Below are 26298 nucleotides of genomic sequence, written 5' to 3'. Positions count from 1 at the left end.
CTCGCCTTGGAAGCCTTTTGTTTACCTACGGGCTGGAGCGGTCGGGAAGCGCACCTGTTGCACCTGTTGCTGATGCTCTTCGCTTCCTGTCTTTGCTTCCACCATCTTCAGGTGCCAATCTCCGTCCAATGAATCCGTTCTTTCTTTCCACGTATCGAAGGCGTACATACCCATAGGTAGGTAAGCAGGTACCTTACCGATGACGTGCCTAACAGAGGGAACCTCGTAATTATCTACTGGTTCGCCTTCAACCTCGCTATCTCCTTCGTGCTGATAATTATGTTTTGAATCTGATCAAGCCCGGGGGCAAATCTTTGTTTTGTTTTGTTTTTGTCTTCTATCAACCTCTTTGGAGTTTTGGAACCCAACTGCATCGTCATATTTTCTTGGTCCTCATCTTAGCAGGCACCGTTTTCTCCCTTTGGACTATGCCTCTCGGAATCTTGACCACCGATTCGCCTAGCCCATACTCGCGAAGTCATTCATTGCGTGTAGCAAGAGGCAAAAGTTGGGTAAAGGCCCTGACGACATCAGCAACGGTCAAGCTGAATAGGACCGATACCGACTTTGGACTCGACTACCTGGATCCACTACCGGACGAGAAGGATGATAGCGAGGACGTGTGGAAGGCTTTAGATGACATAGCTGCTTTTCGTCTCAGTCTGGGAAATGATGATGAGATATCAAGGCACTCTCTCGATCTGCCTAGGTTCTCTCTATGTCAAGACGATTTTAACATCGGAGAGCCAGAGACACCCTTGGCATCAACGTCCCGACCATTTCACAAGTGGATGAAAAACTTACACAGGCGAGCACACCGTTCCAGTGCTAGCAGCAATACTACGGTGCCTTTCCTAGAATACATATCTACTGAAGGCCCCACGCGAATCGATGGTCACAGGAAATCTTCATCAGGTTCCTCTTCTTTTGGATTTGTTGCCGCTGTGAAAAGCGCCACTGTGAGTCTAGCTAGTGCAAGTGTGATAACTCGTCAACAAAGACGCGCGGCGCGATCTTCCGTCCATACGAGGACGGACCTGAGCAGCCGGGGCTCCGTTTCAGCCCAAAGAATGTCTGAAGACAGCACTTATTTTGAAAGAAGTTCGCAAGTAGACCCAGCTGTCACAGAACGTCTACTCCAGAGGCGACGGATACTTGAAGAGCTCATTACAACAGAGGAAAGTTACATTGGTGACATTAGATTCCTCATGAACGTACGTTCAATCTCTTACTTCATTATCATTGACTGCTGACCTCCTCAAGGTCTATGTTACCATCTTGGCTTCTTTACCGACGCTCCAGCACGGTCTTCGATCCTCGATCAATCAGAACTTAACAGACATAATTGAACTCCACGAAGAAATTCTTGGTGAGCTTCATCGTATTGTCCCTGATTCGGAGTATACGCAACCCGAATACATTGCGGTAGAACCAAGTCCAAAGCCAAGCCAAGAACACTACCGTTGGCATAGCCTCGACTCTGTCCCCGAAGAAAGAGGCGGGCGGTCATGGTTACATAGCGTCCCTAGCGTGATCGCTGAACCGAATGTTGCAGCTGAGGTTGCCCAAATATTTGGGAAGAAGGTACCATTCAAGATGCTTGAAGAGCGGTCGTGTAACCGACCGGGCATGCTGACGAATCCTAGATAAACCGTTTCCTCATTTATGAAGAATATGGAGCAAGGTACGAGCTGATGATTCGAGACGTTGCGTCTACTCATCGTATCCTCCCACACTGGGAAAATTACCAGAAAGGCATCGAGGCGTTAGCCGCTTCACTCAACGCCCCGAATGGTCATCTAGGTCACTCTAGAAAGTCTCTGACCATCGGTGACCTACTAGTCAAAGTAAGACCTGTTCTCACATCTTCACAGCAATCGGTTTGCTTACATCCAGTAGCCAATACAACGAATCTGCAGATACCCTCTTCTCTTTTCTGAGCTTCTGAAATACACGCCAGTTTGCGACTGCCCCATCTCTCATATGGAAATTGAGAGCGTGCTCATCAGGCTTCGCGAAACTACGGCCGAAATCAACCGGGCCACGGATGACCCCGGAGTCAAAGCCTCGCTGGAACAAACCTGGCTGCTCCAAGATCGTCTCGTATTTCCCAACCAAGTAAGATATACCAGGTCGTAGCAAAATTTACACCTGCTAATTTGAATAGAGATTGTCTGCCGCATCCAAGAGTAAGATTCGTTCGCTCGGACAGATACGCCTTTGTGGAGCTTTACACGTCTGCTGGCAAACCAGGGAGGGCGTGACAGGCCAGTATATGGCTTCACTTCTCTACAGAGACTACCTGTGTCTTGCCACCGTGGGTAAAGGAGATCAAGTCTACACCATTCAGGCTTGTATCGGTTTAGATAGAATCAGAGTTGAAGAAGCAGACAATGGCAGGGGTGAGTATTGCAGCAAAAGGCTTTGTCTATATGCATGTGCTGATGAGATAAGGCTTGCAATGCCATACGGCACCTTTTTCTTGGAAACTTGTATTCGAGTGTGATCACCAACTATATGAGATGATCATGACAGCTTGTTCGCCGAAGGAAGAGATGGAATGGCGCATACGTCTCTCGGATGTAAAGCGACCCGCATCCCATGAACAGCCATCCTCGGCATTCTACAGTTCAAATTCTCTCCATATCAAAAGCCTTGGGACAGTGTTTAGAAAACCTGGTCAGTGTTGGCATTCCAGATACCATATGTCTACTTACACACAGCAGGGTCAGTAGCTCGTCGCCTCTCTATCCATCGGGCCACGACCATCGGACCCAAGTCTCCGCTGTGTCAAGTTATACTTAAGAACACAAGTACCGTCAAAGATGTCACGCCCATAAACCTACCATCATCAATCAATCGCTCACAGTCCCTGCTCACGACGAATTCCCGAATACCGGTTCTTGCTCCGTCTCGGGCTGAAAGGGCCCACCTTGAAGCATCATTAGCGGATGTTTGGAGCCGCAACATTTTGCCGTATCCGGGCATTACCTCGCGATTGAAGAATGAACATCGTGTACGAAGTTCAGCATCAATAATGATGCGAAAACTCAGCGCCGCCAGTATCACCAATCCATTTGCCAAGCGCTCTGGAAGCACTGTCAACTTACTGCCTACGGAAGATAGCGAGCAGATGCCTCATGTGAATAAGTTCCTTGACTCCCTTGTCAGTGTGAATTGCGATACCTTGACGTCTTCTAGAACCGAGGTGATAGAAGGCAGCCCGTTACAACGCTTACCAATTATCCGCGATGAGATAGAAAGGTCAAGTAGTGGCAGTACTAGTGCTAGTTCCCAGATAGCTGACGGCACCAACTCAGAAGGCACTGTGCGCCGATTAGACGCGGCTAAAGTGGGGGCGACATGGAGCGATGAGAATGAATCAGGCACCTCGTCTCTTCGAACACCGTCGGCACAGGGCCACCGTGCAGAAACGACGCCGTCGTCGGCTAGATCTTCGATGTGTTCCTGCTCGGTGGAAGCAGGCAAGTCGTACGGCGGATCACAAAAGGGCGGCCCTGCAGCAGGTTATATGAGCACTGCAAGATCTAGCAGCAGGTGGGCCCGAGTCGGCATCATCAACAGAAGTCTCCAAGCCCTAGGAAACCGCAGCTTCTTCCATTAGGGGTAGAGGCGATTTGTATACATTACACGGGAAAGAGAAAGGAGAGGTTTCTGTGGGACAACGTCTCATGGTTTACTGGGTGCTTATTCGGGAGTTTTTGGCTGGCTTGGCTATGAAAATGATACCACCTACCTTCGCACTCGCTCCTTTACCAGCTCTTTTATCATTGAAACCCACGATATCATCACTAGGGCTTTAATCTGCATCGATTATACGGCTCTCGGCACAGGAGAGGGTTTGGGGTTGTATGCACAAGTCGATGCTGGGCAGACTGAAAGGCGCGTAGCACTTAGTCTATTCTACTCTACTCTTTTCGAGTGATGAAGGAGGCACCCGCTTGGTGTACTCTATGAGAACAAATTCTTAATACACGTCATTTACCGACCATACATGGCGACGCCCATTTTCATAAATTCATATAATGATAACCCACCAACAGTGCGCTGACTCTAGTAGCAAGCTTGGAAGCTCCCAAGGCTGGCTTGAAGAGCTCCTATGTTATGCCGTCACTGTGCACGTGCTCTCTGGGCTGATCCCAGGCGTTCCTGTTCAGGGTGCCTAGTACCTGCCTGCTATGGGCGGTACTGACAAAGAACAATTAAAGTGATTTGGCCAATGTCTTTGAATGACGTAAAAGGAGCGGGAAGGAAGACCAAAGATATTCCAAGTACTTAAGTAATTATCCGCCCAAGGGTAGATACCTTGTTCGATTAAGGTGGCAGGAAATCAGCCAGCCGAAGCGGGGTACCTGCCTTAAGTAGGTACTTGAGGTAAGCTACAAGAACAGCCACCAACCAATGTACCTAACTGCTGTAGGTACATATAGTAGGGAGGCATTGAGTTGGAATTGTCTGGGGCAGTACATCGCCTAATAGGCGGGGGCAGCTGTGACACTGGTCAGTTACTGGTTAGTACCTAGGTACTTACCGAGCTTACCTATGTAGAGGTGGGGGATCCCGACAGGTAATGCTCTGTTTGCCCTACAGACAGAGCTACAATGACGTATGACGTAGCGGCTGGCAGCAGTATGATGGAATGTGCGCAGGACCAGCAAAACAGCAGCTCTCCATTCTCTTATTTGAAGCTCTCCTGCCTAACGTCAAACCTCCTTCCCAGTCATTCTTCCCATCAACTTCATCACCAAACTGACGATCTGAGCATCATTACAACTTCTCCCATCAGCCAAGAACTCCTCACATCTACTTCACCTTCATACCATTATTCACTCGATTGACTTCCCTCCTGCTACCTATTGCCAGAGCAGAACCCTCCCATCTTCACCGCTCGCCTATCTGCAACTCGGACAACATGACTAAAGGCGAGGCCACCCAGATCAAGGTCCACTACAAGGGCAAGGACGAGGACTTCATTGTCTTTGTCGACGATAACGAGACATACAAGAAGTGGCTGGACGACAAATCTGTCCCCATGGCCCACTTCGTTTCCACATTCAAGGTCTTCGTGAACGGCAAGTAAGTAAATGCCCGTTCTTGCCATCGTTCATCTAGACCTTGCCGGCTTCCGACGAGAAGATTCGTTGGCGTCTACACATACCTTCCTGTTGTTACGTCATTGACAATCGCCCGACGGGGTTGTCATGAGCGACTACAGCGTGGACCAGCTAGCGGCTCCTCCAGCCAATGCCCCTCCCCCTCTCTGCCAAGCGAGCGATTTGGTTGTTTGCTTTGAGCATGCCGCTAACCAACACAACACAATAGGCAAGGAACTCAAGGCCAGCTTTCCGACGCGGCGAAATTAACGCTGGCGGCCGAGTTTGATACTGAGGACGAGGACGAGGTTATTAAGCAGATCCTCCAGAAGGGCAACGTTCAGGAGTCACAGGTATGGGTATCCTGGCCGCTATCTGTTCCTGTTCCAGTGCTTGAGTGCTAACCTACGACTTGCCAGTTCCCCGGACGTAGCGGACACAAGAACGATGCTCAAACGACCAACATTGTGAACGGCCAGCCAGGCACAAGATAAGAAGGGACAGCGTGCAGCTCAAGGCTGGCTAATCTTGCCTAGAAAGCCATCGGTGTCATGGACTCCTGTAGGAGCACGCAGCGCTGGCGACAGTTCCAGAGGCTGTGCAATTTTGGGGGGCTACGGACTTTTAATCAGAGCAGAAGCTTAAAATGAGGCATTGGCATGCAATGTGCATTTCACATACTAAAAAGGCAATTCGTGTTGTCTTCTCATATCATACGATAGGTAGTCTGCAAAGGTCACTAGCTAGCGGAATAATGAATGTTCCTGCATACCCAGCCTGACGGTTTTCATCCTGCACAACATAGAGTTGAGATGATATGACTGTGCCACCAACGTGAGAATCCCCACTTCTAGTATTATTCGGTTTGTTCCAAGTACTAGCCAGCTTTCGTGGCGTTGCTTTGCCGTATTTGATTCCTTGCCGGCACTCAAGTTCCGAATAGACCAACCTTGTTGATCCATGGATCCTACTGGCCACAAGATCCACTTCGTCCTTGGAATCCTGCAAGAAAACTACCTAGCCTTAAGTCGTTCCGGTACGCTCGTCGCAGTTTAAGCAAGTGGTTGGTAGTTCAGCAGCCATATCGTTTTAAGAAATCACATCATTAGTCTTAGATAGTCTTAGATGTGAGGCAATCCTGTATCGCCATATCTCGTTCATTCATGCCTATGCAATCAATCATTAACTTTACAGCCTCAATACATCTTAACCCAGTTTCAACCCTGCACGATGCCCTTGATAATGCCAGTTTATATGCGAAATAGTGCCTTGGCCCATTCCTTCAATTCGTCTCAATTGTTTTTTTTTATATTAAAATGGCGGTGTAGACAAAAATTGACATCGAGCTATATATAGAAGATATGAATATACACATGTGTATATATGAGCTCAAAATGCGTAAAACCTCAAAGCCCGGCTCTTGCGATTGACGGAAGAAGCCTTTCATGGGCTGGTGACCCGTGTATAATGTGAGACTTGTAAGGACGTAGCTGTTTCGTTCTTGCATACGACTATCTGGCCGGAGACGAGACGAAGTGAAATAACTAGAAATTGTCGACTTAAACTAGACAAAGTTTCCTTGGTACATATGGTTCACTGTCTCTAACGACTCCTCTTGGGTAGTGTCCAAGGTTCAGCGCAAACCATCTGGTCACTAGGTTAGCCTCCTTTCAACCCAAATAATCTGATGCGGTAATACATACCTCGCCTTCACTATAAGCCCAAAAATACACGGCGCTTCCAGTGAGGTAGTAGATAGCCGGGTTTGTGCCCTGGTAGATGAGGACGGCGGCCAAGGCAGCCAAGGGGAGGAGCAGTAGTCGAGCCTCCAAGCTGCGGTGGAATTTCGATCCAGCGATGAAGCTGAGTGGCCACTCCATGGCAAACATGCCGATGCCCAGGAGGAGATTAATGATTTGTAAGACTGGCACAGGCTTAATTGCCGGGTCTAAAGTCTTCGTCAGGAAATCCCAAAATATTTTCGGCCAAAAAAAAGATTCCAGTGCAGCAGCGACTTGATCTAGATAGATGTTAGTCTATTTTCCCAACCCAATCTCGTTTCTTCGCCTGTCACAACTAGTTCAAGGCGAAATAGTCTGGTAATACGTACAAACTGCTGCGGTCAGGACAATGAGCCTTGCCCAATGGTTCTTGATAAGTTTGCCCATCTTGTCGTTGATTGTCGGTGACGATTGATTCGGTTCGTTGAATTCAGTATAAACACACTCCGGGTTTCCGACCTCTGAAGGCTTGGAGTTCTCTAAATCCTGATGCTCGTTTTATTTTTCTCTTCCGTCTTGATTTCCCAAGCCGTCCCAATATTTTCTAGCTCCACCTTTCGCTTCTCGTCCACGTCGTATACCCCAACGGCCGAAGGTGGTCAACAAGTCGGCGTCCAAGGAATTATATATGAGACAAAGGAACAAACAACACAGACAAATGCGAGGTAGCCGGACCTGCAGGGTATCGAAAAGAATGACAACAAATCGATGTTATCGATATGGTTGAAGACGAGTGCACAGCGCTGGCGACTAAAGAGAAGAGAGGAACCAGTAAAACGAAGTGGTCGACGGGACCACTGAAGCTATATTAGAGAGTTCTTGGGTTTGTAGCCTAACTTCTAAGGAGGAGCCGTGCTCCCGTTCAGGGAGAGCTTGTATCAGATCCGACAGGTGTCTACCGGGGTAGAGTATCTGATGCTAGGGGTTGCTAACAACGGGATTTCTTCGTCTGAGATCCAAGTTCTTGATATCCGATCTATTATGACAGCTGGCATCCGCTCGGCATTGGATACATCCGGCAAAGGAGGATTGTCAATCGACTCTCTGGTGAAGTCAGGTGGGCGCTAAGCCTGAACCCGATCCAGGGCCCAAGTATCTAGATCAAGAAACACGGTACGGGGGAAGCGGCTGAGACGAGATGGCGCGCTTTGAAGCAAATTGCAGTAGAGTGGCCCTCTTGAACAGCTAAACAAGTATTGATAACCGCAAGGATAGCTGGATGCCGAAATTGATGGGTTGTGTCCTAGGCCAAGAGGGTGGAAGATCAGACACGATGAGACTTGCAGGAGGTCGGAATATGAGACGAAGGGGTGTCTTCATGTACAAAAGAGGAGATGGTCAACATGGGGGAGCATGCAAGACTTTTAAGAAGACGGGCCAGTACGAGAAACGTAGAGAGTATCAAGAGCGACGGCCGAGACCGCCATTAGCCATTAGCGATTTCTCAGTATGTCGTACCCACGAGCACCGGTTGTCTAGGATGCCCAACAGGGTAAGAAAGCTGGGGTATCAAGGCGGATTGGTTTAGTCGTCATGATGAGATGGGTAACCAAATCTGGTCGGGTCATTGGCGCAAAGAGCCTATAGCAACCCGTAGCAGTCCACGGCAACATGTTGCTCATGTTAGACTCCTGCTCGCTTGCAAAGTAGCCAGCGGTAGCAGCGCTTTGAACGATGGGCATTGGATGTTCACACGATTGTGGGCTCAAAGAGCCGTTGAGGATAGCAAGGTTGAGAAGACGACCGGGGGCCGGGGGGCTTGGACGGGCGGTTACAGATGTACCCGTGGCCAATCAAGGGCCTACTCCCCCCGTAGATTAGGTACCAACATGTACTTACTGGAGGTATGGGTGACCAAAAAGCAGGGGTTATTTGTTAGTGTACCTACGGACCAAGGTACAGCAGATACCTACACGAGATACAGATACCTACAGTACCTAGGCACACTACCAAGTCCAGGCAGGGGACATAGGACAGGGGTTTCTGGGCAGGGGTACAAGAAGTTATCTAAGTAGCTACCTAGGTAGGTACCTGCAGCACAAAGCACAATACAATACCGGTACACTGGCAGATACACGAGAACAAGTAGCATGGTCCGAATCAAGCGTTGAGCGTGGGTAGTCTACCCTAAGGACCTACTACCGGTACAGCAGTGCAGGTTGTTGAGAAGCGAGTGGCTAGGAGACGTTGAGGAGCAATCAATCGAGTTCGAGGCAAAGCCTCCATTATCATTCCCTACCTTATTCTCTACAACATTCGACCTCTCCTGACTAAACACTACACAGGAAAAGCGCTGGTGATTATGATGGCATTTTAGTATACTATAAAGCTAACCTTGCTTCATAATAGTTTTAAGTGTGGTGCCTAAGCAAAGTCTCAAACACTGCGAGGTTTCGAAGTGGACGCTGACAGGAGAAGAGGCGAACCGGGGTATGAACAGGGGGTCTGGCAGGGATTGGAGAGGATAATGGATTTAACCTTGGAAGCGGTCGGCGGGTAGATAAGGCACTAACAAGCGCGCCTGACCATATCTAGGTAGATCAGCCGTTCTGCACGTCCGCCAAACACCTGAATCCTCCGCGATGGCAAGAAAATGAATAATACCCACAACCACAACCACGAGACTTTTGCTGGAGACATGTGAACATTCGCTACTAGCGCTAACAAATGTGTGATATCACATATTGATGATTTGAAGGCACAGTGACCCACGTTGGAGGGTATCACTACAACGTGCTTTGGGTAGTCGGGATAGTGACGTGGCTCAATAGATGCTACCTATTCAGATACCTAGCCGACTCCAATTGCTTGCATTTGTGCATGTGAACTGATTCTTTTCGGATTGCTTTTTAAAGCTACAGAACTACCATAGGTAGTATATTTGTAGAATCATAACGCTAGTTGGCTCACAGCGGCCTCCACGGTGTAGAACATGGCCATGTTTTCTGGCCAGCTGGATAACTAGTGCCTGGGTAGGCAGTGAAGTGGCACAATAGATTGTATCACGTAGTGGGCATTTGTTACACGGAAGCGCCCAGGAATTATCAACACCTCCAGTGGCAGGGAACACGGCCGAAACATACAGCACACCTTTCACAGACCTATGTAGGCATGTACGTATGTATTTAAATAGCGGTGATATCGCTCTTGAATTAGCTCAGGAACCGGCCTCCTCACTCAACCCGCCATTTTGGCGCAGCGTTGTCCTGAGAGATAGGTAGGCATCCGTCGAGGGCTAGTGAGTGGAGTACACACACAACATGCAGTGATGGCAAATCAGTCGTCTATTACGGTAGGTTCAAGTGCCATGGTATATGATTGCGAGATCTATTTACGGTCTGCGCGAGATGTTGACCTTCTGCGCCACCTAGCAACAACCGGGTTGAAAAAAACACATACTATACTAAGATTGCAGTTGTCAAGTGCGGGCCTTATAAGTTTGAAGACTGAGATACAAATATTTTATCTTCATCGACTAATTTGGCGTATCTACAGTAAATAGTCCTGAGTATCTTTTAGTCCTCAATTTCACGAGCTCCTCTCTCCACCTAGCAATATGTCTGCGTGCGTAGGTATGCGTGGCAATAGGGGATAAGACGGCAGGTTCCTCATAACTAACACATACTAATTCTGCGTGAAAAGAGCAATGAGGAAGCTTAGGTATCAATCCGCGATCCAACGTCGTGAAATACAGCGCGCCATCTCTGCCCGTCCCAAGCCCGAGGTTTGGCAGCGGCAGCCAAATATAAATATGCAAGAGGCTCTGCCATACTATAGGGGCCAACAACATAAGCCTCGTCATCGACCGCTGCCATCTGACCGGATCATGTGGAAAGCACGCAAAGTAGCATTCGGAGACGTCAGATCTTTTCGGAGAGATAGGTCGATATAAACGGTAGTTGGAGGCCGTGTTCTAGCAACCTGGCCCCCATGAAGTTGCGAGCAAACACCACAAGATTTCTGCGCCGTCTTAGCCCTGGTGAGATACCTATCTCTACACTGCTTACGCAGACCACGAAATTCTACTATGATAGGTCGTAGGCTTTGGCGCGCTGACGACCGCCCCAGCTGAGGGCTGGCGAGTTAAAGTCAATTCTCACATCAACATTATTACCTTACGCGCCGCTCCTATGCAACTCGAATTGGCACTGATAGTATTAGGTAGATGTCCGGTCCCAGCACTACGACTGGAATCTCCCTATAATAGCAGCGGTCAGCGCGTACTGTGTAGAAACCATTGTCAGATCATGTGGTTCGATACACTTCAAAGATATCACATTGATAACGAACTTCACGATCAAGTTTAGCAGCCTTTAAATCCTTCTCAGAGATTATCTCAGCAAGCAGAGATGTGAATGAGTGCCTGCAGACTGTACCTAGGTAGCCTGCGTGTAACAACCTTGTGGAAGCCAGGTAAATTTACTGCTGACGCTAATGTACATGTAGGTACATATTATGTATGTGCTACTGCATGTCACTCTATGCGGGGCAGTCACACATTTGCGCGGTTAACGATTCTCTGCCCTTGGCAGCGGCTGTTCGACGGCTTTCATTGGATTCGGGGCTTTTTGCGTACCTGTGGCTGGCCACTTGCATTATACCATTGGCCAATCGACTTGAACCCCTCCCTCGGGTCTGAATTGGTTCAGCAACCCGATCACCAGGATGTAGGGCGGCTCACCCCTCCCCACACAGCGCGGCTTACCCCTATGGTCAGTGCGGAAATCTTGGCAAGTACTACCGCTAGAAAAGTACAAATAAACCTAGTGTAAAAGAACTATTAGGATGTAGTTAGAATGCAGTTCAAAAGCGGTTAAATAGTTTATATACGTTATTTAGGTATATTGTATTAAAGGTCTACCGTATAGTGCTGGTTGCCCTGGTTTACTTCGACATTTAAAGGGGCAATGCTGAAGGGTTTTATCGTTAATACGTTATACTATACTTATAGGTACCTAGGATGCAGTTAGGATGGAGTTAATATGTAGATATAAAAAGGGAAAAAGATAATTGTAATGCAATATGGCTGCAGTTAAATAAGTACTTTTAAAACTAATGTACTTACATTGATCTAACCTTTTTGGTTTTTTATATGGCGCACTGACCATAGGGGTAAGCCGCGCTGTGTGGGGAGGGGTGAGCCGCCCTGTATGCTCACCCGATCACCGCCCCTACTTCGTAGGTACTTACCCATGCGTATGTGTACAGCTGATAGGTAATACATGTGATGGGCGCATTGAAATAGGTACAGCTGGTAGCTCATGATACCTGTCACCTCTGACTGAGTAGATTTTCTATAGGCCCTACAAGGCAGTGTAAAATCTTCCAATATCTAACGGTTCTTCTATTCATCGGGAATGAGAAGCAATATCAGTGCACGTCCTTTTGTCGAGATGACAGCCAGTCGAGTGAAAGGGCAGCGTGAACCTTAGCGTTGGGTTCACAGAGCATCACCGTCTGCTCTTTCTATATATATCGTCATGCCTCTGAAGCAATACATGTCATATCAATCCACTGGAGAGTCACCTGCCCAGAAGCTCCTAAGCTTGTCTGCGTCATCACCCAGGAGTAGCGCAATGTCTGGTTCAAGAACAGTATTCGTTGAAAGTTTGTTGAGTAGATTCTCGAAGTCCGAAGTCGTATCAGTTAGGATGTTGACTGTATGTCCAGTCAAGAGTACATTATCTGAACAGAACGGGAGAAGGTAGCTTGCTGAGCTCGCGGGCTCTCTATTAACAGCTGGTGAACACAGTTGGCTGCAAATAGTAACTAAAATTGCTGGCACGGCGGCTACGGAATCAACTGGATAGATGGGCAGCACCCATCCGCCACTGATGAGCCTGATTACTTGGTTAGGTCACAACGTTCTGTTCCATAATCAAATCGCAGGGAAACTGTTCTCACTGTGTCTGGAGGGTCATAAGCGCGTGTACCGCACTCTGTTGCTCATCATCGTGCTTGAGGAGAAAGATAATGCCGGACAATTGGCCAGCATTGAGGTTGTACAACCGTTCAGTGCGGGCTAGGCTATCAGGCGAGGCCGCATCCTGTGACGATATGAAGATAGCACGAAACACTCGCTGCGAAGTGAGAGGAATTGCGACATCATAGGTTTCTAATTGAGTTTCTGCTCACTTTTCAGTACTGCGCCACTTGTCTAGGGAGGCACGGTCATCTGATAGGTGGAATAGATAGAGGTGTACCTTTCCACTTGCCACATGGGCTATGGTTGCGCAAGAGCGAGGTGAAAAGAGTGACCCAGTCAAGGCGCTTACGAAGGGACGAGCAAATAAGCGGCCGTTCTGTTACCAATGGCGGCTCAGAGTTAGCAGCGCCGGCTGGTGTTTTGCCGAACATTCTATTGTCGAGGTCTAATCGGGCTGACATCCGTGAAGCGAAAGTCCCGTGAGCACGTTAGATAGACATCTGATATGGCAATCCGATGTCAGCCGTAGTTGATTGAGATTTGAAATGAATAGCAAGGAGGCGCACAACAGGAAATATCTGGCACACTATCTGAGTACTTAGCAGGCAGGTAGCAACTGCTTCACCTCACAAACTCAGACTTGAGCAGGAACGCCATGACGTTGCCCATGTGCTCTTGCACGCGAGCTACTGGCTGGAAGGACTACGTATACCTCGGTCAGGAACTCGATGTAATGATTGTATTATTTGTAGCTGAGCCTCAGATGGTGGGTTCAGAATGCACCCAAGTACAGTATATTTTCTAGAATCTACAGGGGGTAGTCACTCTGGTACTACCAAGTAATAAGTACATTGAGACGAGCCGTAAGCTACGCCAGGTGGTCTATGTTAATAGAATACTCGCTAGAGTCATCCAAGACACCCCGAAGCTATATACAGTTTCAATATACATGTTCGTCGAGACATGAAAGGAGTATTCAACTCTGGCATCAATAAACGCTACTCACCATGAATTGATCTACTTAGCATGGTTGTATATTATGGTATTGAGGTAGGAGGTGGTAGCAGTGGCTGTTTAGTTTTGGGATCACTCAACTGCCTCAGCACATCTTCTAACAACGCTGTCCTATCCCTATGTTGTTTCTCTGCCTCCTCCAGTTCCTTCTCTCTCCTCTCAAGTTCCTCAAAGCGCTCTGTCAGCTTTGCGATCTTTTCGAGGTTTGCGTCGGGCTTCTGCGCAGACCGGTGGTATTCGTAGAGAATCAGAACCGTGGCTACCAAGAGAATGAACGCGTCGCCAATGACATCTGCAAATAAATCCACCGCCTTGGCCTCTGGTAGGGGCCGAAATTTCCTCCTCCAAATAGTCGTTATAGGGAATGATCGCCTTGCCCGGATTTCGCGGTTGGTAGCACCATGCTTGATACGAATCTCGTTCTCTCTTTCTGTCTCCTCCTTGGTCTTAACGGTCGGCGCCTCGGCTTTCTCCTTCGCTTTCGTCTCGGCTTCGGCATTACGTAATAAAGAAACTGAAAGACGCATGTTCAACTGGTGCATCATCTGACCGTATCTCGCAGCAAACGAGCGGAAGCCCGGGTGGTCGTGAGCTTGCTTCTTGATTTGATTCTGAACAAGGACATCAGTCTCTGGAGCTGTATCAACACCGTGGGACAACTTACCGCGCCATATTTTGATATGTGTCGTACAAAAAGAGATCCAAGCTTGAATAATGGCAAGGCCACCATTTTTGAGATGAGACCCCGGTACGTAGAATTGGCAAGTGCTTATCTATCTATCTCACAGCAATTACAAGAACCAAGTTTTGGAAAATTCGAGCAATACGGCGTGGTTCACCTAGCAGGTTTAAGCACACTGTCAAAGCCCAAGCCAGCTTGGGGAGGATTACGTTATGATGGTTGTTTGAAAAAGTGACGATGCAATCCCTCGTACAATGGCCGGGTCCCGAACTGATGCGGATCGGATCGGGTCCGAAAAGCTCGAACTGGCATCTATCGATAAGCCAGCTACAACAGCTCTTCCGAGTGTTGGTCCTAGACTAGGTCTAACCAAACCCGGTTAGCACGGAAGCAGACGCGCTCCACAGGGTCTGCACAGGGAATCTGCTTACTTAGTTGACTGGCAGATAGCGAGCGGGAAGGTTAGCTCCACAGGTGGGTAGTCGTTGCCTCACCAACGGTAAATGAGCTAGGCAAGTACCTACTTACCGTACCTAGGTAGATACTTCGGCAACCATTGACCAGCTTCCCTTGGGTACCTGTAGCGTGTAGTCCACTCTACCATCTGTCGAAATCCTTTTCTTTGGGCTCGACGATCAATTTGCAATTATCTTGTCGACGATTATCTCTCACCACCCGTTTTTCGGAGTACCTGAGGCGTTTGCATTGGCTTTTATCAGCCAGCGTGACTTATCACCCTCTTACATGCTGCTGCAGACTTACACGTGAGTTGTTGGCTGTGTTTGTTTTCTTTCTCTCCGCTGCCTTCGCCGTCGGAAGTGCGGTACAAGGCATTTCAGCAGCATTTACTAATCAACCTAGAAGTTTGAATCAAGTTAGCACACACATTACCTGCCTCTAGCTTGTTGCATCATCGACAAGTTGGCAACAGGAATTTTCAGATGGCGGATCGACTCCTCGCTGCCAAGCAAGGAGCTTACACCGACGCCTTGTCGCCCCGGGACGCCAACGCCCAACTTCCTAACCGTGCCCCTATTTCCACGAAACCGAAAGCAGCCGTGGCTTCCAAAGCTCCCCCAAAAGAGAAGGAGCCGCCTCTTCAGCCTCCGCTTCAAGTCTACGAGCCTCCTAGCACAGATCGCAGGGATGGCGCCGTTTACCAGGTTGGCAAAATGCTAGGCAAAGGGGGGTTTGCAGTGTGTTACGAAGGACAGTTGCCAGGGCATAGAAAGAAGTATGCTTTGAAGATTGTCAGGAGCAAGATGCCGTCTAAAATGGAGCAAAAGGTATTTCTTCGTGTCTCCGATTGCGTGAAAACGACGCTGACAGCCATGAAAGTTTCAAACGGAGCTACAAATCCACTCGAAGATGAGGCATCAAAATATCGTCCAGTTCTTAAGGGCCTTTTCGTTCGACAGCTGCACCTACCTTGTGCTAGAGCTGTGTCCAAATGGCTCTCTTATGGACATGGTTAAGCGCAGAAAAGGTCTAACCGAGCCTGAGGTACGGTTCTACTCAATCCAGATTGCCGGCGCCATCAAATACATGCATGCCAAAGGCATTATCCATCGAGACTTGAAGATGGGGAATATCTTTCTGGACAGGAACATGAATGCCAAGATCGGTGATTTCGGTCTGGCGGCTTTATTGGTCACTGGCAAAGATATGCAGACTATCCGCCGGACAACCTTATGTGGCACACCCAACTATATTGCACCTGAAATTCTTGAGAAGGGCAGAAAGGGCCACGATCACATGGTCGATATCTGGAGCTTGGGAATTATCATGTAAGATTTATCAAGTATTCGTATCTCCAAGCTAATACCCATTCCAGGTTTGCTATGTTAACGTCGAAACCACCTTTCCAATCTTCAACAACCGATGAGATTTATCGCCGAGCAAGAAACCGCGATTATGAATGGCCAAAGCCAGGCAGTTCCAATAAGTTCATATCAGAAGAAGCCAAGGACATCGTCGCAACTATGCTAGAAGATGCTGAGCGGCGACCAGATCCAGACAGTATTGTTCAACACGGCTTCTTTTCCTCCGGTTATGTTCCTACACCAAGAGAAATCACAACAAAACTCAGAGATGTTCCCCCGGACGATGATCGCTTCTACGCAGCAGATGTATCTCCGAAGATGGCGGTAGAAATCTCGCAAAACCTGCAAGACTTGTGTAGTGTTTGCGAAGTCGGACCATGGAGCAAAGCTCAGACGGCTTACAAGAGCACCTGGAAAGAGGTTGCGCTAGAAGAGCAGGCTGGATTAACACCTATAATTCCTCTGGCTGAGGGTATCGTTTACCGGCCATATGAAGAAGTTAGTAAGGAACTTGGCTTGACTCAGGTCCCCATTCGGCCACCTCCACAACCTATTTCGAGAGCTAGCGATGATGGACAAGCGGCGCAAACAAATCTGACTGGTTTGCTACGCGCCCCTCCACAAAGCTTTGCAGCGCAGCAAAGGGCACAAAACAAGCCTACAAGGTCCCAAGCATTACCGCGAGTCCAAACGTTGAATGACATAGCACCGCCAAATGCTAGTGGCACGATGCGACAGCGACCGAGGCGGGAATTTTCCCAAACCTCGACGGAGAGCAGCCTTGCTAGGAAGCCAGAGGCTGTATATTCAACAGTCTCAGAAATTTCACGAACGAGATCTACTTCTACGTCTACATCTTCGTCCCAAGCAGCTTCGTCAGAGACAAAGAAAACGACTACCCAGTCGAAAGAGAAAGAAAGTTCAGTGCCTCCATCAGTCCTTCCACCGGAGACTACCGAAAGAATGAGCTCCTTATTTAGTTCCAAGGAGCGTGTATTGGCAGTACCAAACACAAAACCTGATATAGTATTGGACCGCCTTCGAAGTCTCCAAGCAGAACTCGAACGTGCTCTGAATTCACGTTCCATGGCACTCCTTGGGAAGGCAGCAGCTCCGTCACCTCCTCATGTTGTGGTGAAATGGGTAGACTACTCGAACAAATTCGGCTTAGGCTACATCTTGAATGATGGAAGTGTAGGCTGTGTCCTCAAGAGCATCCCTGGTAGTGCCAGAGGAGGCAAAGTGGTCAAGCTGCCACCAAGCTGTATCCTTGTCCGCGGAGCGGAACAGCATTGCTCGCGGCGACAGGATCCTGGTTACGTTGACCGACAACAAATCGTACCTATGACCAACGAAATACAGTTTTACGAGAACAATGGTGAAACTGGCCTTTGTACAGTTTTTGTTCATCCTTCGCAGTTCAAGATTGTACCCAACGACGATGGGACACCAGGCAAAATTCCTGCCGGCAACGATATTTACGACTATAGAAAGCGAGAACATCTAATCTTGTGGAAGAAGTTCGCTAATTACATGATGGCATATGGACGAGATCAGGATGGTATCGATGGCACAGGGCAAATAGAAACCCTAGCCTCATCTAGGCAAACGATGCCACCTAGTGACGTAGTTACTTTCTACCAACGCACTGGGGATGTTGGATGCTGGGTTTTTGGGGATGGTCATTTGCAATTTAACTTCCCCGATCACACTAAACTTGTACTCGATGCGACTGGGACTTGGTGTCATTTCTGGCACCTCCCCCAAGGTTCAGCAGAGAAACTAGCCACAACGGGAGAACTAGACGAAACCGCGTTGGATGAGCGCGGTATTCTGTCGTATCCTGTGCAGACGCTTTTGAATTTCACGACGAAGCCACCGATTCGACCGACACGCAATCCCACTCGCAAACGCCCGGAAATTAACCCGGATATCCAGGGAATACCAGGGGCTAACGATTTCCGCCGCAAGATAGAATTTATTGTTAGTATCATCAGGGAATGGACAACCAACAATGGGCTGGGCAATAGCAGAATGGATCGCGAACATCGCCTAATGTGGGCGGGTAGTCGTGAGACGGTGCGCAGCGGCCCGAGCAAACACGTCTGGGTTACTATTGGCGCAAGATGGGGTGACTGCAGGTACTCTGCTGTTGTCGATCCAAAGAATCCTGAAGTGCTAGGCGATGAGATCGAGTCGAAATCGTCGTCATCGAGCGCCTGATTATACTCTGGAAGCGGTAGGCTAGTACTACACTGTTAAATCGCACTATCCCCATACACAGGGAACAGCCGGTGTTTACATAGATTCATGAGATCACGAGGCGTTTTTGTTCCGAAGGGCTTCATGGCATGGCGTAGCGTGTATGCGGAGTAATATTTTTTTGGAATGAGTCTAGCTATCGAATATACCCTGTTTCTGTAAGCTGAGTATTCGGACAATGCAACTTTTGGCAACCGAGCTGTGGTGCATCAAGACGATTAATCAAGGGACCCTGACTGACTCGAGCTGTCCTCCAATCATTTTGCTAAGAATTTCACAAAAGAAAATATCAATATACTGCAATGGTTGTCTCGTGATCGTGCGTCGTCCTTCCCTGAAAATGCGTATTTCCCAAGTTTAAGGAGAATGTCATTGAAGGCCGGTGCGCACGCCGCAAGCCTTATTATGCTGTCCCTCCTCTACATCTACCGAAAACATGCACATATCAGACATTAAGTTTCCGTTACGACACTTAGGAAGAAAAATGGACAGACGACATTTGTTGACAAATCATTGCCCAACTCCCCATGTGGCTCGCGACCTTGGATTTTAAGTATTAAGGAGTAGTAGGTGTAGGTACCTAATGAGAAAAAGAGGGATATTGGGATCAGTATGTACAATAGAGATGTGTAAAGAGCGCCGTAGTAAGAACAAGGCCCCGTTAGTAACTGCCGTGTTGTCATCCCCTTGCTCGTAAACCCCCATCCTATCCCTCCCCATGGTGAGTGTATTTCTGTATCTACAATCCAGCAAAATGGTTTAGATACGGAACATGATGAGGTTGCATGGGAACCAAAAAAAAGAACGCCGAGCAATGCTCTTCTAGACCACAATATCGTCGCTGCGTATGCAGCATGCAAATGCAAAGTCTTTTTTCGAGTAACCCTGGAAATAAAACAGGGACTAACCCGACCCAAGTCCTTCTAGAGATCGTATAAAAGCACTTTAGGGCTTTATCCCATTGGCCCCTTCTAATTCCCAACCTTCATTCTCCGAGTCGCAGCTCAGGAAGAGAATTATGACTCGGGTGATCACCCTCGCTTCCGGACAGTATTCAAAAAAGGTCACCTCCTCAGAAAAGTTCTCCTTTCTGTATCTGTAGAACCCTGCCTACATGACGACACAGTCTTTATCCTCTTTGCTCTGACTTTTCCTCATTTTACTACTCTTGGCGGGTGCGACATCCATGGGGGTTCCACCACTCACGGCTAGGCGGATGGCCTGGAGTCTTTGTTTTGCACGTTCATCGCCAGCATCCGCCGCCTTGACATACCATACATTGGCCTCGAGGATATCACGGCGACATCCAATGCCCATTTCGGTAAAGTATCCGACAGTATACTGGGCCTTTACAAAGCCTACGCAAGCATTCGTCAGTAATAAGCAAGGCTGTTTACATGAGAATCGAATCACTTACCCAGCTCAGCAGACCGGCGGGCCCACTCGTAAGCCTCTTCCTCGTCTTTCTCAAGGATAGGTTCTGCTCCTACCAAATACCAAGCACAAAGACCCATCATGGCCGCAGCATGTCCCCGCTCTGCTGCGCCAGTGTAGAAATGAACACTGAGCGCTGGATCCAGAGGGCAGCCTAACTTCCCGTGCTCGTAGGCATCGCCCATTCGATAGCCAGCCTCTGGGTGACCGAGCTCCGCAGCTTGTGTGAACAGCTCAGCAGCATAGTTCTCGTCTTTAAAGATGTCGTCACCGTAGCCTGTCTCGTACATCATACCAAGCTGGTATGGTGCCGAATTATACATAGCATCGGCGGTTTCAGTAGCTCTTTTTAGCCACTTGATGCCTTCTCGATACCGGTTTTCACCCAAGTCCCCAGACAGACACGCCTTTCCTAGCCTCGTCATTGCGCCAGGGTGATTTTTGGATGCGGCCGATCTCAAGAATTGAACTGCTTTAGCTGGATCTTTCCTACAGCCCCATCCAAATTCGTAGCACAACCCGGCACGGTAAGCTGATTCGGCGTGGCCGTGCTTTGCGGCGAGGACGAAGAGGGGGAACGCTGCATTATAATCTTCCTTGCCTTTATTGAAGAGACCTGACGCGTACCCATCTGCAAGGTAGTACTGGGCAAACGGGTAGCCACCGTTGGCTAGCCTTGTTAAAATACTTTTAGCTTCCCGTATTAATTCTGTTGGCGACGACTCTACCCCGCCCATCTGAGAACCTTGTTTTGGACTTGGCTTTCTTCGCGAAGGTTCATCGTAGTCCAGACCCTGTTCCTGTGCTGTAGATATCAGGAATACCGCAAAGGAGTATTGGATGGAAAAGTCATTTGTTTTCTTCACGTTCTGCCGATACATCTCAAGTGTCTTCTGCGTGCTTAATAGGGAAGCATTATTACCCACATTGTTGCGTAAGTATGAGTTGTCAAATGTAATGGGTGCTGGTGCTGGCTGAGGGTAAGGGATATTCAACAGTTCACCATATGACGAAGCTCTATTGTCGGGTGATCTACGGTTTTGAGAAGGGGCGCGAGCATGAGGAGCTCCAAGGGCAGGAGAGCGGCCACGTTGGCCCAGATCAGAGTACAATGAATAAGACGATTGGGGACGTGGTAAAGAGCTCCTCCTCACATAATACGAATTAGGTGTCAGGTGACGGTTGATGGCTAATGCACTCTCGGAGACATCGGGCGTGGATGAATTTCGAGAACTTGCCTCTAATGGGACACTGGACACACGAGTCTGGAAAGGCTGGTGGTGATATTGCAGCTGCGGCACCGGTGGTTCCTCTGGTATCGTACCCTCTATAATGGATTCCTTTACAGACATGCTATCGCATTGAACCTGGCTCTCAGACGTCTCATTAAGGCCCCCTGACAGCGAGCTGGCGCTTGTCTCAACGGATGAATCTGTTGATGTTTGTTGGCGAGTACTAAGGGTGGTATCGGACTCGCGACTCTGCCTATACGGGTCCTGGCTGGAAGCCGCATCCCGAATGCTTTCACCATCTTGCTCCAGGGACGTCGAGGTATTAGCAAAAACATGGTCAACGCCTATGTTTGCATTGATTTGGCCGGTTCTATGCGGTAAATCTACGGCAAACTTGGGAGATATTGAGCTTTCCAGGGTTTGCTGTTTCGGCGGCGCCCCATGCTGCATCCGAGCCTGGACATGCATAGGACTATGGGGTGGCGGCGTGGGAGGAATGGGTGATTTGGGCAGCTCTCTATCTTGATTTGACATGTGCCTTATGTGCTCGAACTCGCCATTTTGAACCGCTGCACTGTCTGGCTGAGTCCAGTTTCCCCCTGGTTGAAAGCCAGTCCTTGCTGAAGACATGAGACCATTCCTCACCGACAGCGATCCCGTGGTAGGTTCTGCAGCTATCGAATTTTGATGTTCATGGTGGTGAGAGCTTCTCAACTGCGGAGAGCCGGGAGACGGCTTCGACGGTGGCAGGGGTTTCCGCTGCAGTGATCTTGGTGGAGACGGCGTAGCTATCGGAGGGGGTGTAGTAGTTACGGTCGCCATTGCTAACGCAATGTTGCAAGCTATTCTAGCCAAGTCCCACAATGGTGTACCCTGACGACGACGGCAAAGCGGACTAACGGTTCGTCGAATTTGCTACAGGCGTGGGGGTTGTAATACGTGAAGCAGCAGCTGAAGCTCACTTCTTCTATTACGATTGCACCACAGCCATGTACGTCGGCTTGGAGGATGTTAAGACTGTTGGACTAACACAACCTAGCGGGAATGACCATGTACGTGTACGACAGGTATCGATGGGCCAGTGTGGCGCAATGAACGGTCGGACGATATGAGGCTTCGGCGCGAGGGGAAATGCGTGGAAATGCGTAGTATTGAACTGATGAACTGGAAATGCTGCTGATATCGTCCCTGGTATAAACAACGGGCCTCTAAGTGGTGGTCTAATATGAATTAATGCTTCGAAACAAGGAAACTGCGTCAAAAAGGACGACAGGCAACGACAGGATATATGTAGTCGGCAACGCTGGCGAGATATCGTGCTAGGCAAAACGGAGATGTTGCTGGCTATGACTGAAACGGGCCGAGACTGAGTCGACGTCCAGAGTGCGGCGAAACAAAAGCGAACGACAACAATGCCTATCAATCAAGCGATCATGAAACGTGACGACAACGACGACGACAACAACAAACAACAACGGCAGAAGCAGCGGTAGCAGCACCAGCAGAACAGTCGGCTGGTCGTGGTAGCAGTGGTGGTGTCGATACCTAGGAGGTGGTGTTGCTAATAGGTAGGTAGGTAGGTAATATGTGTGATGGTGCAAGGAGCAGCAGGGCTGTGCCTGTGAATGCAGACGGGAGAAAGGGCAAAACGCTACCTCCTACCTAGTACACACATTAGGTACCTAACCTAGTAGTACGATCTAGTGTACGGCCTACCACCAAGCTATCTCTAGGTCCATACCTACATAGCTGTAAGTACTTGAGTAGGTAGGCATAAGTACAGCTACATTTTTCTGTCTGCCACCATTCAGAGCGCAGCGCATTTGTCCTCGAAAGAATTGGTACCGCCTACTACACAGGTAGGTATCTACATACCTAAGTAATATGTAGGCCTGTGCCTAGGGTCTTCCTGCCTGCAGGTGCCCTGTCAGTACTGTCCTAGTACATATAGATGTACACCAAGCCATAAGTACCGGTAGTATACTACCTGCCAATAGGTATGTACTTACTCAAGGATATGTAAGTGCAGGCTGCTCAATCACTTGCAGTGGTACAGGTCTGTAATATCCCGCTAACTCATCAGCCTCCAGTTCGAGGCGCTCTTTGGACTACCTACTATGTACACAGCATTCCAGTACAAACAGATACTTCAGGGGGGTACCTACATGTACTGATGCAACAACCCTGGAGCACCTGAGTCGGGGTCCAAAACCCTCCGTATTGAAGAGGGACTAGGTAAGCTTTGCTACCTAGGTTAGGGGCTGGCTACTGCAACTAGACATATCTACCACACCCACGACTACTAGTACCTTAGGTATATTCAGCTAAGATTTACATAAGTACAACTGTATGTGCAAATCTGCTTCTAGTGCAGGCATCAGTTTAGAGCTTGCAGTAGGTTGACTGAAACCAGGCTGTCACAAGATGTCAGTGTCAAGAGACGTCAGTCAGATAATTAGTTGCATTATCTTCATCTTGTCTATAAACCTGCCTGTCTTAACAGTGGTGTTCAATGTTACGGTCCCAGGTATTAAGGTACCTGTAAATGTAAACCCCAGGATATTGCTAGGGTATTGCCAGAACAGGAATAGCCGTGTCCCGAAAAAGAAATCATACGGCCATCTCGGAACCCCTAAATTGGACCCTCTTCTGCTCTCAGAATACTCGATCTGACTGGACTGGACTGGATTGATGGATGACCACAACACACTATTACAGCGACACAGTTTCTCGCGCATCACCGTTTAATACTCGCGCGCCACGCTAAACCTACCATAGCAATTGTCGGGTCTCTGTCTGTAACCCCCCTGTTTTCCCATACAAATTAGGTTAGTTGCAGACACACCCTTGACAGCGATTATGAAAACAGTCGTTTTTTATGTCATCATTCAACAAGTATACCCTTCAATCTCTTAAGTTCAGAACTCTTATAACGAACAGCTTGCTACTATAGTAAAAACGTTCCTTTCTAGAAGTGCCCTATGACTTGTTTTTTAACCTGCCTTAAAAAAGTAACTTGCTTGTTAATCTTGATACGAAACTACCCCTTCTACTACCCTCGCTACCTATTTAACTAACCTTCGAAGTCAAAGATAACGCCTACTGTTTCGCATTATAGATGTTTTTTTTCTAATGGTTATCATAGGTGCTGTTGGGAGATACAAGGGTTATACTTCGAAAAGGTTTAGATTAGGTGTACCAAGGACCGTTGTGGGGGTATCAGTACGTACCGCCCCAACAATTGCTATGGTAGGTTTAGCGTGGCGCGCGAGTATTAAAAGGTGATGCGCGAGAAACTGTGTCGCTATTACAGAAGCGGCCGAAACGTAGATCGTTCAGAGACTCTAAAAAGGGTCACGATCTGATGTTGGACACAAGATATCTTGTAAGCGCACGGCATCGTTCGTATCTGATCTTGTGGTCCACTATTTGCGCAGGTAGTGTACGTGTATATATGTATGTATGGTAGGTAGCCATTGTGGGCACAGGGCTCTATGGTGGCTGATGTCTTGCCATGTTCTTCGTATTGAGTTCCAAGTTTCGGGAACAGCCCATAGAGAGCTGAGTCCGAGGACACTACCTATTGTAGGTAGGTACGCACTATCGTTACATACACATGTCACGAGCCATTCTGCTGGCAGTTAAATCGGCGTCGAAGGAAAGGAAAAAAAAAAAAAAAAAGAAGAAGAAAAAAAAAAACCAATATGTATAGAATTGAAACGCGCCAGACTAGCGAAATGCTAGCACAGCGCACAAGATTTACATACTTCCATCATCCTACCTACATACATAGATTACCCAAGGCAAGTGACTTCTATCTACATGTCGTGTGTCGAGGGTGGACATATACCTACCTAGGTAGGTAATCGTTGCAAGTGGCAGCCTCACATATCACTCACATATCACAACCTTTGGAATATTCTCTTCTTCAGCTCTGTGGCCCCGCCCTCAGCCATCGCCCAAGGCAGAGCTCATATGATGAGTCCAGCTGTATCACAGTACCTAACACACCCCATTCATTGGATAGATGCACGTAGTAGTTCGTTCGTTGTCGGTAAGCATCGCTGCTAATTATATACTATTGGAATTTGGTACATGTGCCATATTATTAGAGCCGCATAGTAGCACATCGTCTTTTCTGGGCTGTTATTTCGCATAAGGCTTTCTTGAGAACAACTGACGGTGCTTGGGTAAACAGGCTTTGGACATGCTATACTTCAGCCTCATCCCAAGCCTACCTACCATAGATGCCAGATTAAATCTCACATACCTACCCAGTATGTAGAAGGTAGGTAGGCGAGGTAACAAGTAACCCGCCACTCGACCACTGACCAGTACCTAGATATGTTCAATATTACTTACAGCACCTAGCGGCGCTTGGTAAGACGTCTAGAAACAGCGGTCTACTCGATGCTTCTCTACCTATTGGATACTAGTCTCACCACTCACAGCCCACGTGCTGCTAAAATCTAAGCTCACTTGCTTTAGCATGGGATGGCAGCATCAAAAATCTTCTGTTGTGCCGCCGTCGCTCCGAGTGCCAGGTATAATAAATACACTTGGCATGCGACTACCTATAATAGTTGCAGATGTAACCAACCGCTCACCGGAGGTAGGTATATACTGTAGGTAGGTATGTATACTCAGTATGTATGTTCGAGAGGCAGACTCGGGTAACACTTCCAGGTTGTTCACCGGCCGGCCGGTGCGGTCTAATAAGCCGCCACAAGAAGCCGCCCGTCAGTTTGCGAGTCGCCGTATCAGCCTCGGCTGTTTTCTGTGTACTTAGCACGTCATCGCCGCATGCATACTGTACACGTAAAGTGAGTCAGATTTGCACGCAAAGTTCTTTTTTCGATTCGATGATCCGCTTAGGTACTCTACTTAAGTGAGTAATACCTACTTAGGCATGTACGTACAAGGTAGCCAGTCCAGCCTGGAGGAGTATCCGTCCCCATCTTTCTTCCGCTTTTGTAGGTGCCTCCCGCAAGCACCTCGTATTCCAGCCGACCGCACTAGTGGGGCAAAGC

General features: G+C 48.4%; 8 protein-coding genes across 8 annotated transcripts; 3 read left to right on the top strand and 5 right to left on the bottom strand.

Annotated features, from left to right (window-relative positions):
* Window positions 1–428: 428 nt before the first annotated feature.
* F5B22DRAFT_646836 (uncharacterized protein) lies at window positions 429–3625 on the top strand (the record flags this gene model as incomplete). The annotated part of the gene is made up of 7 exons (XM_047978782.1): window positions 429–1214; window positions 1264–1584; window positions 1647–1847; window positions 1900–2118; window positions 2168–2402; window positions 2455–2679; window positions 2727–3625. The coding sequence occupies 7 exons, from the start codon at window positions 429–431 to the stop codon at window positions 3623–3625; spliced, it is 2886 nt and encodes a 961-aa protein (XP_047830564.1).
* Window positions 3626–4557: 932 nt separating this feature from the next.
* Window positions 4558–5733, top strand: F5B22DRAFT_194685 (shwachman-Bodian-diamond syndrome protein). Its single transcript, XM_047969541.1, has 3 exons — window positions 4558–5097; window positions 5344–5467; window positions 5534–5733. The coding sequence occupies exons 1-3, from the start codon at window positions 4934–4936 to the stop codon at window positions 5606–5608; spliced, it is 363 nt and encodes a 120-aa protein (XP_047830563.1). The 5' UTR covers window positions 4558–4933; the 3' UTR covers window positions 5609–5733.
* A 663-nt stretch (window positions 5734–6396) lies between these two features.
* F5B22DRAFT_194675 (PRO41 protein) lies at window positions 6397–7788 on the bottom strand. Its single transcript, XM_047969540.1, has 3 exons — window positions 7225–7788; window positions 6818–7134; window positions 6397–6761 (listed from the first exon to the last, which is right to left on the bottom strand). The coding sequence occupies exons 1-3, from the start codon at window positions 7280–7282 to the stop codon at window positions 6717–6719; spliced, it is 420 nt and encodes a 139-aa protein (XP_047830562.1). The 5' UTR covers window positions 7283–7788; the 3' UTR covers window positions 6397–6716.
* Window positions 7789–9772: 1984 nt separating this feature from the next.
* F5B22DRAFT_607730 (uncharacterized protein) lies at window positions 9773–11068 on the bottom strand. Its single transcript, XM_047975026.1, has one exon. The coding sequence runs from the start codon at window positions 10695–10697 to the stop codon at window positions 10371–10373; it is 327 nt and encodes a 108-aa protein (XP_047830561.1). The 5' UTR covers window positions 10698–11068; the 3' UTR covers window positions 9773–10370.
* Window positions 11069–12089: 1021 nt separating this feature from the next.
* F5B22DRAFT_656183 (uncharacterized protein) lies at window positions 12090–13573 on the bottom strand. Its single transcript, XM_047979947.1, has 3 exons — window positions 13099–13573; window positions 12800–13022; window positions 12090–12735 (listed from the first exon to the last, which is right to left on the bottom strand). Exons 1-3 carry the CDS (start codon window positions 13280–13282, stop codon window positions 12402–12404), a joined length of 741 nt encoding a protein of 246 aa, XP_047830560.1. The 5' UTR covers window positions 13283–13573; the 3' UTR covers window positions 12090–12401.
* Window positions 13574–13579: 6 nt separating this feature from the next.
* On the bottom strand, window positions 13580–14877 carry F5B22DRAFT_607726 (optic atrophy 3-like protein). The gene is made up of 2 exons (XM_047975025.1): window positions 14500–14877; window positions 13580–14446 (listed from the first exon to the last, which is right to left on the bottom strand). Exons 1-2 carry the CDS (start codon window positions 14563–14565, stop codon window positions 13859–13861), a joined length of 654 nt encoding a protein of 217 aa, XP_047830559.1. The 5' UTR covers window positions 14566–14877; the 3' UTR covers window positions 13580–13858.
* Window positions 14878–15075: 198 nt separating this feature from the next.
* Window positions 15076–19155, top strand: F5B22DRAFT_607725 (uncharacterized protein). The gene is made up of 4 exons (XM_047975024.1): window positions 15076–15281; window positions 15382–15803; window positions 15856–16304; window positions 16352–19155. The coding sequence occupies exons 2-4, from the start codon at window positions 15459–15461 to the stop codon at window positions 18561–18563; spliced, it is 3006 nt and encodes a 1001-aa protein (XP_047830558.1). The 5' UTR covers window positions 15076–15281; window positions 15382–15458; the 3' UTR covers window positions 18564–19155.
* Window positions 19156–19498: 343 nt separating this feature from the next.
* F5B22DRAFT_194618 (HCP-like protein) lies at window positions 19499–22338 on the bottom strand. The gene is made up of 2 exons (XM_047969539.1): window positions 20020–22338; window positions 19499–19960 (listed from the first exon to the last, which is right to left on the bottom strand). The coding sequence occupies exons 1-2, from the start codon at window positions 22088–22090 to the stop codon at window positions 19713–19715; spliced, it is 2319 nt and encodes a 772-aa protein (XP_047830557.1). The 5' UTR covers window positions 22091–22338; the 3' UTR covers window positions 19499–19712.
* Between the last annotated feature and the right edge of the window lie 3960 nt (window positions 22339–26298).

Source organism: Xylaria bambusicola (assembly GCF_022495145.1).
Source record: "Xylaria bambusicola strain CBS 139988 unplaced genomic scaffold F5B22scaffold_22, whole genome shotgun sequence".
NCBI lineage: Eukaryota > Fungi > Ascomycota > Sordariomycetes > Xylariales > Xylariaceae > Xylaria > Xylaria bambusicola.
Note: the sequence above shows the minus strand (reverse complement) of the source record. Positions and strands in the feature narration are given on the sequence as shown.

Excerpts from the sequence above, each read along its gene's own strand:
- F5B22DRAFT_194618 (XM_047969539.1), bottom strand. The coding sequence starts at position 22,090 with ATGGCGACCGTAACTACTACACCCCCTCCGATAGCTACGCCGTCTCCA. Across the intron at positions 19,961-20,019 it reads CCGCCGGTCTGCTGAGCTGG|GCTTTGTAAAGGCCCAGTAT; the intron begins GTAAGTGATTCG and ends ATGCTTGCGTAG.
- F5B22DRAFT_607730 (XM_047975026.1), bottom strand. The coding sequence starts at position 10,697 with ATGACGAGGCTTATGTTGTTGGCCCCTATAGTATGGCAGAGCCTCTTG.
- F5B22DRAFT_656183 (XM_047979947.1), bottom strand. The coding sequence starts at position 13,282 with ATGTCAGCCCGATTAGACCTCGACAATAGAATGTTCGGCAAAACACCA. Across the intron at positions 13,023-13,098 it reads CCCATGTGGCAAGTGGAAAG|AAACTCAATTAGAAACCTAT; the intron begins GTACACCTCTAT and ends AAAAGTGAGCAG. Across the intron at positions 12,736-12,799 it reads CTTATGACCCTCCAGACACA|GCTCATCAGTGGCGGATGGG; the intron begins GTGAGAACAGTT and ends CCAAGTAATCAG.
- F5B22DRAFT_194675 (XM_047969540.1), bottom strand. The coding sequence starts at position 7,282 with ATGGGCAAACTTATCAAGAACCATTGGGCAAGGCTCATTGTCCTGACC. Across the intron at positions 7,135-7,224 it reads TGTCCTGACCGCAGCAGTTT|ATCAAGTCGCTGCTGCACTG; the intron begins GTACGTATTACC and ends ACATCTATCTAG. Across the intron at positions 6,762-6,817 it reads GGGCTTATAGTGAAGGCGAG|ATGGTTTGCGCTGAACCTTG; the intron begins GTATGTATTACC and ends CCTAGTGACCAG.
- F5B22DRAFT_607725 (XM_047975024.1), top strand. The coding sequence starts at position 15,459 with ATGGCGGATCGACTCCTCGCTGCCAAGCAAGGAGCTTACACCGACGCC. Across the intron at positions 15,804-15,855 it reads CGTCTAAAATGGAGCAAAAG|TTTCAAACGGAGCTACAAAT; the intron begins GTATTTCTTCGT and ends CAGCCATGAAAG. Across the intron at positions 16,305-16,351 it reads TGGAGCTTGGGAATTATCAT|GTTTGCTATGTTAACGTCGA; the intron begins GTAAGATTTATC and ends TACCCATTCCAG.
- F5B22DRAFT_607726 (XM_047975025.1), bottom strand. The coding sequence starts at position 14,565 with ATGGTGGCCTTGCCATTATTCAAGCTTGGATCTCTTTTTGTACGACAC. Across the intron at positions 14,447-14,499 it reads ACATATCAAAATATGGCGCG|AATCAAATCAAGAAGCAAGC; the intron begins GTAAGTTGTCCC and ends GTCCTTGTTCAG.
- F5B22DRAFT_194685 (XM_047969541.1), top strand. The coding sequence starts at position 4,934 with ATGACTAAAGGCGAGGCCACCCAGATCAAGGTCCACTACAAGGGCAAG. Across the intron at positions 5,098-5,343 it reads AAGGTCTTCGTGAACGGCAA|GCAAGGAACTCAAGGCCAGC; the intron begins GTAAGTAAATGC and ends ACAACACAATAG. Across the intron at positions 5,468-5,533 it reads GCAACGTTCAGGAGTCACAG|TTCCCCGGACGTAGCGGACA; the intron begins GTATGGGTATCC and ends ACGACTTGCCAG.